At 46.4% G+C, this 12138-nt stretch overlaps 1 protein-coding gene across 1 annotated transcript in view; it reads left to right on the forward strand.

The window, feature by feature from the left end:
- The first annotated feature begins 1103 nt into the window (after positions 1-1103).
- The window catches only part of MROH7 (maestro heat like repeat family member 7), a 42306-nt gene continuing 31271 nt past the window's right edge, over positions 1104-12138 (forward strand). The window contains exons 1-3 of the mRNA XM_021683937.1: positions 1104-2334; positions 8462-8535; positions 11444-11518. Coding sequence (XP_021539612.1) covers positions 1104-2334; positions 8462-8535; positions 11444-11518 — 1380 coding nt within the window. The remainder of the gene's footprint in view (positions 2335-8461; positions 8536-11443; positions 11519-12138) is intronic.

Consider the following 12138-nt stretch of genomic DNA (forward strand, 5'->3'; position numbering starts at 1 on the left):
TCTTGGCTTCCCTGAGGGCTGGTAGGGTTGGTGACATTCTTTTCCTTGACCTCCACTTCCTTAAGTATATAATGGAGCAATAATACCTAACTTCTAGGACTCTGTGTGTGTGTGCGGGGGAGGGGGGCAGATTTGGTTAGCAGATGTGCATGTCTGGCCTGTAGACTTTGCTCAGCAAGCATTGAGAAAACACACTTCACCTGACTCGGTCTTCTTCTGTGTCTCCTCGCAGGGGCCCAGTCCTGCTTAAGAACACCATGAATGCAGGTGAGCTCTCCCAGTGATTCCCACAGGGAGAGGAGCCCAAGGGTGGAAGTGGGGTAGGGTGGGGAGAGGGTTGGGGAATTCACCCTGCAATCCGATTGCTGGCGTGAGGCGGGCTCTGGTTTGGAGGACTGCCCCAGGTTCTCCTCCCAGGTAGCCTGCCCCACCCAGAATAGGCAAACTGTCAAGGCCAGTTTGTAGCCCTGCCAGGGGCTGTTTTGGGAACCCAGTGCCACAGCCATCTGCAGAGTAGTTCTAGAAATTTAGGCTGGAAGTAGGGTAACCCCTAAGGAGGCTCCTTTTTGACCTTTTCTACCTTGGTCTAGTATTTATGGACTTCCCACTGGGTGCTAGAGGCTGGGGATGTTCCAGGGACTAAGATAAGCATGGTTCTTGCCACCTCTTCCAGAGGCTAGACCACGAAATGGGTCACTGGAATAAAGTAGGATGAATATTTTGCCGGGGGGAGTGGGCTTGGCAAAGGACAGCGGGAGGAAGTTCCAAGCCAAGGGAATTGCGCTGGTTAAGGGTCAAGAGCTGAGAGGAAGCAAGGTGTGGCCAGAGAAACCCCGGGGGATCTGGCTGGGACCCAGAGTGCAAGGCGCAGAGCTGTGTGGATGGGGCTGGAAAGGTGGGCTGGGCGTGGTCACGAGGTACCTGGGAAGTCATGCAAGGGCTTTCATCCTAAGGATAGTGGGGAGCCGTGGAAAGGTTTTAAGCATGACTTAGGTGAAGCATGCTGAATTTGCCTTTTTCTCTCTCAGGAGCATTGCAGGGAGCTCAACAGTTGGCTGTTGGAGAGAAGGAAGCAGAGACATTGAGAGACCGCCAGACCGGGCATGGCCCTGAACCCAGGGGCTAGTCTGGTCCTCTGTGAAAGCTCGAAGATGACACCTAGTCTCAGCTTCACTGAGGCCTCAGATTTAGGCTCCAGTGCCATCTCTGGTCCCCACTCAGACATGGGCCTTGCTCCTCTCATGAACCCACCCCTGAATCCTGGCTCAGCTCTTGTTCCAGACCTCAATCCAAGTCTGAGTCCTGTCTCAGAGGAGGCCCCTGGCCTGGTGACTGGTAACACCCTCAGGCCTGTGGACAGCTGGACTGTGGGCCCCGCCTCCCTCCAGATCACCACTTCCCACTCAGGTGAAGCCCTGGGCCCGAGTTCAAATCAGGTCTTGAGGCCTACCTCCCAGAGGGCCCCAAGTCCAGCCTCAAACCTCGGTCTGAGCCCTAGTTCTTCTGAGGCCCAGGGTCTGAGCTCAGGGAGGCACACAGGGCCCAATTCTGAGGAGGCTCTCAATTCCCTCCCAAGCAAGATTTTTGATTTGGGTCAGAGTAACTCCAATCCTTCCAGGCCTGAAGCAAACCCATTTATAAGGCCCTATTCAAGAGAAGCCCTGGTTGTGGGCCAATGCGTCTCCAGGCCAGGCTCGAAAGCACTCCTTACTCTAGCCTCAAACTCTTCTCTGGACCCAGACGCCAAGCGGATACTCGGTGTGGGCTCAAGAAACACCTCTAAGCTGGACCTGCATGCGGCTCGAGGTTCTGGTGGGACCCTGATCCCAGATGCCAATGAGACCATCACTGCGGTTTCACATAAGATCTCCGGGTCTGTCTCAAAAGGAGCCTTTGGTGCGGCCTGGAACACGAGTTCCAAGGGAACCATCAACGTGGCTTCGAATGGCAATCGCAGGTCTGACTTGAACATGACCATCACTCAGGCCTCATGCTTGACCCTGATTCCTGGCTCTAGTGATGGTATCAGCCTGCACTCCAGCACCCATGGACCCAACTCCACCCTCTCTCCACCCTCGTACATGACCCTGATCCTGGGCTCCAATGAGACCCTCAGCCTGGGCTCCAGCCTCATTTTCAGTGACACCTCCACCCTGACACTGAGCAGCCAGCAGGATTATTCTGAGGACAACAGCATCCATGCCATACCCTTGGATGAGAATCTGGGGAGCTGGGGCGAGATGGTCAGCACTGAGACTGGTCAGTTCCCGCTGGGGTTCCCCACCCGTAACACCACAGACGAGGACACCACGGCCTTCCAAAGCATCCCAGACGGTGAGCACAGCAAGGGTGACAGCCCCAGAGAGGGCACTACCCTGGAAGAATTTTGTATTCAGACTTGTAGGGCAGGGAGGCTAGAGAAGAGGAGTGGGAGGAGGAAGAATAGCCTGCAGTGGACAGCATGCAATATATTAATTATACACAAGAGATCTAGTGCTCAGCCTCTGTTTGCTGTGTGACCTGGGAGGAGCTACATAATCTCTCTGAGCCTCAATTTCTGTAACTGAAATAACTCCATATCATAACACTTTTATTATGTCCAAAATTATGAGTCACACAACTAACTATACATTTCTTTCAAAATATAGGCCTGTTTCTTTCCAGTTAAATTTCGGACCTGGCTTCTCAGGGTCAAGTTTGACCCATGGAGCAGGCAGGCTCTAGGCTCAGCTCACCTCTGTTGAGTGTTTGACATCCTCACTTGAGTGAAGCCTTGAAGTCCTGTCTGGAGCCTCCGCCTCACTCACCTGGGATACGCAGGAGTTCTGAAAATTAATCCCTTGTCGATTGTTGATGTTGTAAAGACCTTTTCCCAATTATTTGTATCTCCAAATATTTTTGTTTGTTCATCCACCAATACCACATTGTGATTTTTAAAAATATACCATGGCTTTGTAAATATGTATTTACAAAGATACAATATGTATCTGGTAGGGTGAGCATTCCTCTTTGAAGTTCTTCTCAAAATTATTCTGAGGACAATAGCATCCACACTGTGCCCTGGAGGCTATTAGTAGACCCTCATTCTTCCATATACGTTTAAAAACAAAAAAAATTTTTTAAAGATTTTATTTTTAAGTAATCTCTACACCCAACGTGGAGGTTGAACTCACAACCCTGAAATTAAGAGTCACATTCTCCACTGACTGAGCCAGCCAGGTGCCCCTTCCATGTGCATTTAATGTTTGTTTATTTATTTACTTACTTATTTTTTCCATATGCTTTTAGAATACATTTGTCTAAGTCCTCAAAAAGTTTTTCTGACATTTTTATTGGAATGTTATTGATTTATCCGTCTATTCAAGTTTTCCTTTATATAGGATATACCCTTTGCTAGAATTTAAAAAATTCTCCATAAAGGTCTAGTGCTTTTTTTTGGTAGGTTAATTCCTAGGTACTTTATAGTTTTTATTGCTATCACAAAGCATATCTTATCTTCTAATACAATTTCTATTTTGTGCTGGTGATGCTGATGATATAGAGGAACTTGATGCAAGTTGGTTTTTTCTTTTTTAAAAGATTTTATTTATTTATTTGAGAGAGAGAGAGCACAAGCAGGGGAGGGATAGAGGGAGAAGCAGACCCCCCACTGAGCGGGAGCCCGATGTGGGGCTCGATCCCAGGATCCTGGCATCACGACCCAAGCCGAAGGCAGTCACTTAACCGACTGAGCCACCCAGGTGCCCCGCAAGTTGGTTTTTTCTTTAAACAGCTTTATTGAGATATAATTTATATAACTATAAAATTTATCCACTTAAAGTGTACAATTTAATGCTTTAAAAATATACACAGTGTTATGCAACCATCACCACCATCCATTTTAGAACATTTTCATCACCCCAAAAAGAAACTCTATACCCCTTAGATGTCATCCCCAACCCATGACCCCCAGTCCCAGTCAATCACTGATCTACTTTCTGTCTCTATAGATTTATCTATTTTGGACATTTTGTATAAATGGAATCATACAATATGTGGTCCTTTGTGATTGACTTCTTCTACTTAGCATAATGTTCTCAAGGTTCATTCATGTTGTAGGGTGGATCAGTACTTCATTCCTTTTTATGACTGAATAATGTTCCACTGTATTCCACATTTTGTTCATCCATTCATCAGTTGATAGATATTTGGGTTGTTTCTACCCTCTGGCTATTTTGAACAATACTGCTATGAACATTCATACATAAATTTTTGTATGGATATGTCTCCATTTCTCTTTGGTATACACTTAGAGATAGGATTACTAGGTCATATGGTGACTCTATGTTTAAGTGTATGATTCAGGGGCATTAGTCACACTCACAATATTGTACAACCATTACCACTATCTAGTTCCCAAACTTTTTCATCCCTCCAAATAGAAGCTCATACCATAAAGCCACAGCCCCCCATCCCTCTCTCTCCAGGCTCTGCTAAACTCGAATCTTTCTTTCTCTGTGAATTTGCCTACTCTAGATATATCATGAAAGTGGAATCATATATTTGACTTTTTGTGTCTGGTTTATTTCACTTACCATAACGTTCATCTATGCTGTATCATGTATCAGTACTTTGTTTCTTTTTATGGTTGGACAAAATTCCAAGATGTGTACCACATTTTATTTGTCTGTTCACCCATGGATGGGCACTTGGGTTGTTCCCACTTTTTGGCTATTGTGAATAATGCTGCTATTATAAACATCAGTGTGCAAGTACCTGTTTGAATCCTTATTTTCAATTCCTTTAGATATATACCTATGAGTGGATTTGCTGGATCATCTGGTAATTCTATGTTCAGCTTTTTGAGGAACTGCTAAATTATTTCCCAGAGCAGCTGTACTATCTTGCATTTCCACCAGCAATGTACAAGGGTTCCAATTTCTACACAATTAATCTCTCCTTGCCAACACTTGTTATTTTTCTTCGTTTGAAAATATTTTTTATAATAGACATTCTAAAGGCTGTAAAGTGGTATCTCATCGTGGCTTTGATTTGCATTTCCCTAATGATGACCGATGTTGAGCATCTTTTCATGTGCTTATTGGCTGTTTGTATGCTTTCTTTGGAGAAATGTGTATTCAAGTCCTTTGCCTATTTTCAAATTTGGTTGTTTTTGTTGTTGTTGAGTTTTAGAAGTTCTGTAAATATTCTCTCCCATTCTGTGAGTTGCCTTTTCATTCTCTTGGGTAGTGGTTCCTTTTTTTTTTTAAATAAGATTTATTTATTTATTTATTTGAGAGTGAGCACATGCGTGCATGAGCAGGAGAAGGGGCAGAAGAGGAGGGAGAGGGATAAGCAGGCTCTGCGCTGAGCTCTGAGCCACTCACAACCCTGTGATCATGACCCAAGCCGAAATCAAGAGTCTGACGCTTTATCTACTGAGCCACCCAGGCGTCCTGATAGTGTTTTCTGATGCACAAAAATTTTAAATTTTCACCAAGTCCAATTTATTTTTTCCTTTATTGTTTGTTCTTTTGGTGTCATATTCATGAAATTATTGCCATATCCAATATCACGAAGGTTTCCTCCAATGCTTGCTTTTAAGAGTTTGTAGTTTTAGCTTTTAATCTTAGTCTTCAAGTCAATTTTTGTATATAGTGTGAGGTAGGGGCCCAACTTCATTCTTTTGCATGTGGAAATCCAGTTTTCCCAGAACCATTTGTTGAAAAGGCCATCCTTTCCCCACTGAATGGTCTTGGCACCCTTGTCAAAAATCAATTGACTACATTTATTTCTGGGCTTTCTATTTTATTCCATTGGTCTATATGTCTGTCCTTATGCCAAAACCACACTGTCGTGATTACTATAGCTTTATAGTAAGTTTTGAAATCAGGAAGTGTGAGTCCACTAACTTCTTGGTTTTGGTTTTTTTTTTTTTTAAGATTATTTTGGCTATTTAGGGTCAATCTTTGCTTTTTATTTTTATTTTAAGTTTTATTTATTGGGTGCCTGGGTGGCTCAGTCGGTCAAGCATCTGCCTCTGGCTCAGGTTATGATCCTGGAGTCCCAGGATTGAATCCTGCATCGGGCTCCCCGCTCAGCAGGGAGTCTGTTTTTCTTTCTGACCCTCCCCCCTTCGTGCTTTCTCTCTCACTCTGTCAAATAAATAAATAAAATTCTTTTAAAAAAATGAAGTTTTATTTATTTAAGTAATCTCTACACTCCATGTGGGGCTCAAATTGACCCTGAGATCAAGAGTCACATGCTCTTCTGGCTGAGTCGGGTGCCCCCAATCTTTGCTTTTTAATAGGAACATTTTGTCCATTCGCATTTTTTTTAAGATTTTATTTATTTATTTGAGAGAGAGAGAGAAAGCCGGGGAAGGAGCAGAGGGAGAGGGACAAGCAGACTCCATCCCTGAGTGGGGAGCCTGAGTCGGGGGCATCCCACAACCCTGAGATCACTACCAGAGGCAGAGGTGAGGCGAAACCAAGAGTCAACGCCCAACCAACTGAGCCACCCAGGCATCTGTTGTCCATTTGCATTTTTAAAGACAACATGTTTTCAAATTGTACTAGCCTTTTAAAAAACCTTTTCAAGATACATAACATGTATCAGTAAAATATGTAAAGTGTACTACTAATCTCAAGTACAGCTTGATGAGTATTTACATATGTATACATGCTGGAGACTACCACACAGATCAAGACAGAGATCTTTTCCAGCAGCCCAGAACCGTCCCTTGTGACCTTTTCCATTTAATACCCGTCTCCTGGGGCAGGATTTTTCAACCTTGGCACTACTGACATTTTGTTAGATAATTCTTTGTTGTGGGGATGTGGGTGTGGGTGTGGAGGGGCTGACCTATGCATTGTAAGATGTATCCCTGGGGGCGCCTGGGTGGCTCAGTCGTTAAGCGTGTGCCTTCGGCTCAGGTCACGGTCCCAGGGTCCTGGGATCGAGCCCCGCATCGGGCTCCCTGCTCGGCGGGAAGCCTGCTTCTCCCTCTCCCACTCCCCTTGCTTGGTTCCCTCTCTGGCTGGGTCTCTCTCTGTCAAAGAAATAAATAAAATCTTAAAAAAAAAAAAGATGTATCCCTGGACTCCACCCAATAGACGCTAGTAGCACTTAAACCACCTGTTTGTAATAAACGCTATGTGGAGAGGTACTTGGAAACTATGTAAATATTCCATTCCTCATCAAACTTTCAATGTATTCATGTACTCATTTATATTAGTATAGACTCATGATTTCTTAGGTTATTCAATGAACTATACTCTGTTGCTACCACTATTTACTGTGATACCCAAATCGTCCCCAATTTGGCCAGTGGGATCCCCTTTAACCAAGCTTTTATGTCCCTTTGACACGTCCCCATCATTCTTTGAGCTCTCTTGTTTTCCGGTACCAGATGTCTCAGGCTCATTCTGAACTTTGCTGCCCAAATCCCAGGCTCAGCCATTTCTCCGAGAAGGCTTGTTCCTTTCAGTGGAAAAGGTACCTAGGAGACAAGATCTTGGAGCAAGCCATGTTCACCACTATTGGTGTCTCCTCCTCTCCCTGTTGGCTCCATCCTCCAGAAGCCTCTGGTAGCCGAGATGGCCCTGAACTAAGTTCCAGGCACTCACAGGCCCTCAGAAAGAAAGAGACCCATTCTCTTTTGGGTTTCTCTCAGTGCTCTTAAATAAGGGGCTCTATTGGTCCTGTTCAGCCAAGTGCCCATCCCTGGGCCAATCACTGTGGCTGGGGGCATGGGATGCTTTTATTGGCCAAGCTTGGGTTCCAGGCCCACCCCTATCTGAAGAAGGGGTGATGGGTGGGCTTGCGTAATCCAGCTTTACTAGCTACATGGAAAGGGTAGCCCACAGGGGAGAAGGGCCTCTTTCACCAGAAGAAAGATGAGGAAATCTAGGCCTGACAAAACAGGTATCTACTATAACAAATCAGTTTGATTATACATTGTGATAACAGCTGAAAGAAGAGAATAGGATGATGCTCAAGAGGATTGTAGTGAGTCCTCCTTTACCCTGAAGGTCAGGGAGGCCTCTCTGCGGAGTGGCAGGCAAGCAGAGATTTGAAGGAGGGGAGCCCCAGCTGGGCCAGTGGGGTGTGGTAGTGGAGTGGCCCAGGTAGAGGACACCACCTGTGCAAAGGCCCTGGGCGGGAAGGTTGCCCTGGCCTGGAAGGAGGACAGTGTGGCCAGAGCATGGTGAGCCAGAGGAGAGCAGCAGGAGATAGGCTGGGGAGGTGGGCAGAGGACACTGATCCCACAGGGATTTGAGGTCCTGACAAGAATGGAGGCTTTATGCTCAGTGGAATGGGGTGCCACTGAAGGCTTTCAGGGAAGGCAGCTCAGTCTGGCAGCTAGGGAAACAAGGATTGGAGGGGCCCGGTGGGGGGAGGGGAGACAGGACTATGGCACCAGATCTATATCAGATCTTTACCCTCCCTCTTGTCTCCTCATTGAAACTGTGACATTCAGGAGTCTTCGATGAAGTGACCTCATGCCTGGTGAAGGTGCCAGGGAAGAGAGAAGATGACAACAAGATGGCTCTGGTATGCTTCCTGCCCAACCCCCAGCTGACTTCCCCAGGGTGCCCCCCTCCCCCACTCTCCAGCCCCAGTGGTCCCTGTTTCTCTGCTCGGCTCTTCTTTTCTCCTTGGGACTCATCACCATCTGGTATACACTATGCTTTGCTACTTCATTTGGTTTTTGTTAGCCTCTCACACTGGAATATGTCCTTTATCGATCAGGGATTTTTTTAAAAAAAGATTTTATTTATTTATTAGAGAGAGAGCGTGCGCACATGAGTGGCGGGGCAGAAGGAGAGGGAGAAGCAGACTCCCCTCTGAGCAGGGAGCCCGAGGTAGGCCTCGATCCCAGGACCCTGAGATCATGACCTGAGCTGAAGGCAGACATTTAACCGGCTGAGCCGCCCAGGCGCCCCCTAAATCAGGGAGTTTGGTCTCTTATTCCCAGCTCTACTCCCAGCATCTAGAATGGTGCCTGGCACATCATAGGTGCTTAATAAAGGTTTTTAAGCACTGAAGGAGGCCAGAGAAAGCCGGCAGCTATAGGACTTGGTGAGGGCCAGTGGGGGCAGACTGGACAGGCTGCTGGACATGAGTGTGAACACACACACAGTCAGGGAGACTGGCTGGTGGACGGAGGCTGGAGGTGGGATCCACCCAGGCCAGGCCGTGCAGGAGGGAGGCCCTGCCCTCAGGCTGCTTCAGAGGCAAACTCCAGTCCCTGGGTGCCCCAGGGTGGGGCATGGGGAGAGGGTGCCAGGAGTAATAAGAGGTCTGGCATTTTAGGAGTTTCCATCCTCATCCCATGGCATTCCTCCGGTTGTCCACCTTATTCTTGCCACACTGGCCTTTCTTGGTTTCTCACACATGCCATACTCATTCCTGCCCCAGGGCCTTTGCACTTGTCCTTTCTGCCAGGAAGTTTCTTCTCAGCTACAAAATGGGCATAATAAAGTTGAAGTGAGGCCTAGTTTGGGGAGATAGGCAGACCTTCCTCTAGTTCTTCATGTGGTTACGTCCTTTTTTTTTTTTAAATGATTACCTCTTTCTTGTCATTCAGGACTCAGTCCAAATATCAACTCTTCTGAGATGTCTTCTATGACCATTCAGTCTATAAGCTATCCCTCTATCATCACTTTGGCCGTTTAAGTTATCAGTTGTTATTTAGCAAACCAACGTAAAACTTAGTGGTCTAAAAGTTTACTCCGCTGGGGGAATAAGGACTGAGGGGCCCAATTTCTCATGATTCTGAAATTTTTGAAAAATTTTAATTTTAATTTATTTTTAATTGAAGTGTATACAATATTATAAGTGAATATTATAAAATATAATATATATTCTATATTATACAATATTATAAGTGAATACAGTATTATATTAGTTTCAGGTGTACAACATAGTGATTCAACATCTAAATACATGACCAAGTGATCATCAGGATAAATCTAGCTACCATCTGTCACCATACAAAGTTGTTACAATATTATTAACTGTATTCCCTATGCTGTACATTGCATCCCTATGTCTTAATTATTTTATAATGGGAAGTTTGTACCTTTTAATTCCCTTCTCCTATTTTGCCCAGCCCCCCCACCCCCTCCCCTCTGGCAACCACGAGAATGTTTCTGTATCTATGAATCTGTTCTGTTTTGTTTTGTTTGTTCGTTTGTTTTGTTTTTTTACATTCCACATATAAGTGAAATCATATGATATTTGTCTTTCTCTGTCTGCTCTGTCTGACTTATTTCACTTAGCACTATATCCTCTAGGTCCATCCATGTGGTTGCAAGTGGCGAGATCTCGTTCTTTTTTATGGCTGAGTAACATTCCATTGTGTGTGTGTACATATAGATCTCACCCACCTTCTTCATCCATTCATCCGTCGATGGACACTCAGGTTGCTTCCGTATCTTGGCTACTGTAAATAGTGCCGCAGTCAACATAGCAGTGCCCACATCTTTTAGAATGAGTGCTTTTGTTTTCTTCAGCTAACTACCCAGAAGTGGACTTGCTGGACTGTATGACAATTCTGAAACGGTCTGGGCTCAGTGCGGTGGCTCTTCTGCTTTGTGCTGTAGACTGAGGTCACTCGGGAGCAGGGGCTGGGACATCCGAGATGACCCTCATCTTCCACATGCTGTCATCATTCCCTATCTAGCTGGGCTTCCTTGCAGCATGGCGGCTGGGTTCCAGAAGGAAAAGACTGCCAGTTTCCTTAAGGGCTAGGCCAGGAATTGGTACATCATTGCTTCATGGCCTTCTGTTCGTCCAAGCAAGCGATGAGATGAGCCCTGATTCAAGGGCTCTCCGTCCTCTTGATTGCGGTGGCGAAGAAAGTGCGGCCTCTCGCACTCACCACACCGCCCGTCAGGTTCACTTGCTTTGCTTTCTTCACTACATGAAGTTAGTTTATCTATTCCTTGAGTTTTTCTTCTTCTACCTTAAGATAATGAGAACTCATAGACTAGTTGGACGTTGGTAAAGGTATTCCCTCTCTCAGGTGGCAGGATGACTTGACCTGACTAGGATGTGCCCTTAAGAGTGGATACTAGAAAGCCCTTAAAAGGTATTACTGGTCGTGGGATTTCGGCGGGAGGTGTCAGCACCTCTCCTGTCCCATCAGCTCCTGCCTCCTCTCCCTCAAGAGAGCGAGACTGGAGAGGGGGTGTGCTTGGCAGTGCCTGAAATCTGGTCCTCCCCCAAACGCTGCCCTTCAGGGATTATCCAACCCCTCCCCCGCTGCCACCACAGTCTTCCCAAATCTGCACCCCACCCCAAGTGCCCCCGTGGTTTCTCATTTCTCTGGAGCCGATGCTGGGGGCTGGCGGCTGGGGACGAGTTGGCGGTGGCTGGTGGGGGTGTGCGGGCTGTCCCTGAGGGCAGGGGTCAGTGCGGCTCTCACCCTGTGGCTTTGCCCTCTGCTGCCTCCGAGGTGGAGAATGTCATCACCCTCCAGAAGTGCCAGGAAGGGGAAGGCGAGAAGAAGACCATGATGAAGAAGATGATGGTGTGGGAACGCCGTGCGGGTCTGTGGCATTGGGTGGGGAGGAGGTGGGAGTCCACCCACTGATGAGACAGGCTTGAGGTGGGAGGAGGACAGAGGAGAAGGCAGGACGCTTGGATGTGAGCCTCAGCCCACCTCTAACTGCCCTCCACCCCCCGAGGGAGCTCGGCAGGCCATTTTCCTTCTGTGAGCCTGGCCCTTCGCATCTCCTCAGTGCCTGTGGTAATGCCTGTGCAGGGGCTCGCTCGTTGGGAGGATGCGACCTGGTGGCAGATCACTGTAGAGCCCGGGCCCCGGGACCAGTCGTTACTATTTAATACATTCTTTTCCCAGAAATTCCTCCTGGTGGGAAACTTCCAAGAGTTTCCTTATCATTTTGCAAAATACATTCACTTCTCAGTTATCCACTGGAATGGTTTGGGCCGCTGAAGTCCCCAAAATTGTATTTAGTTTTGGGTCCCTTAAAGATCAAATCCTTGCCCTTGATAACTTCATTTAACTAACATTAATTGAGCACCTATCGTGTGTAGATGGGAGATGAACAGTGAGAAGTAATTAGGATGTTTTAATTTTATTATTTATTTATTTTTAAGATTTTATTTATTTATTTGAGAGAGAGAGAG

Source organism: Neomonachus schauinslandi, chromosome 4 (assembly GCF_002201575.2).
Source record: "Neomonachus schauinslandi chromosome 4, ASM220157v2, whole genome shotgun sequence".
NCBI classification, from domain to species: domain Eukaryota; kingdom Metazoa; phylum Chordata; class Mammalia; order Carnivora; family Phocidae; genus Neomonachus; species Neomonachus schauinslandi.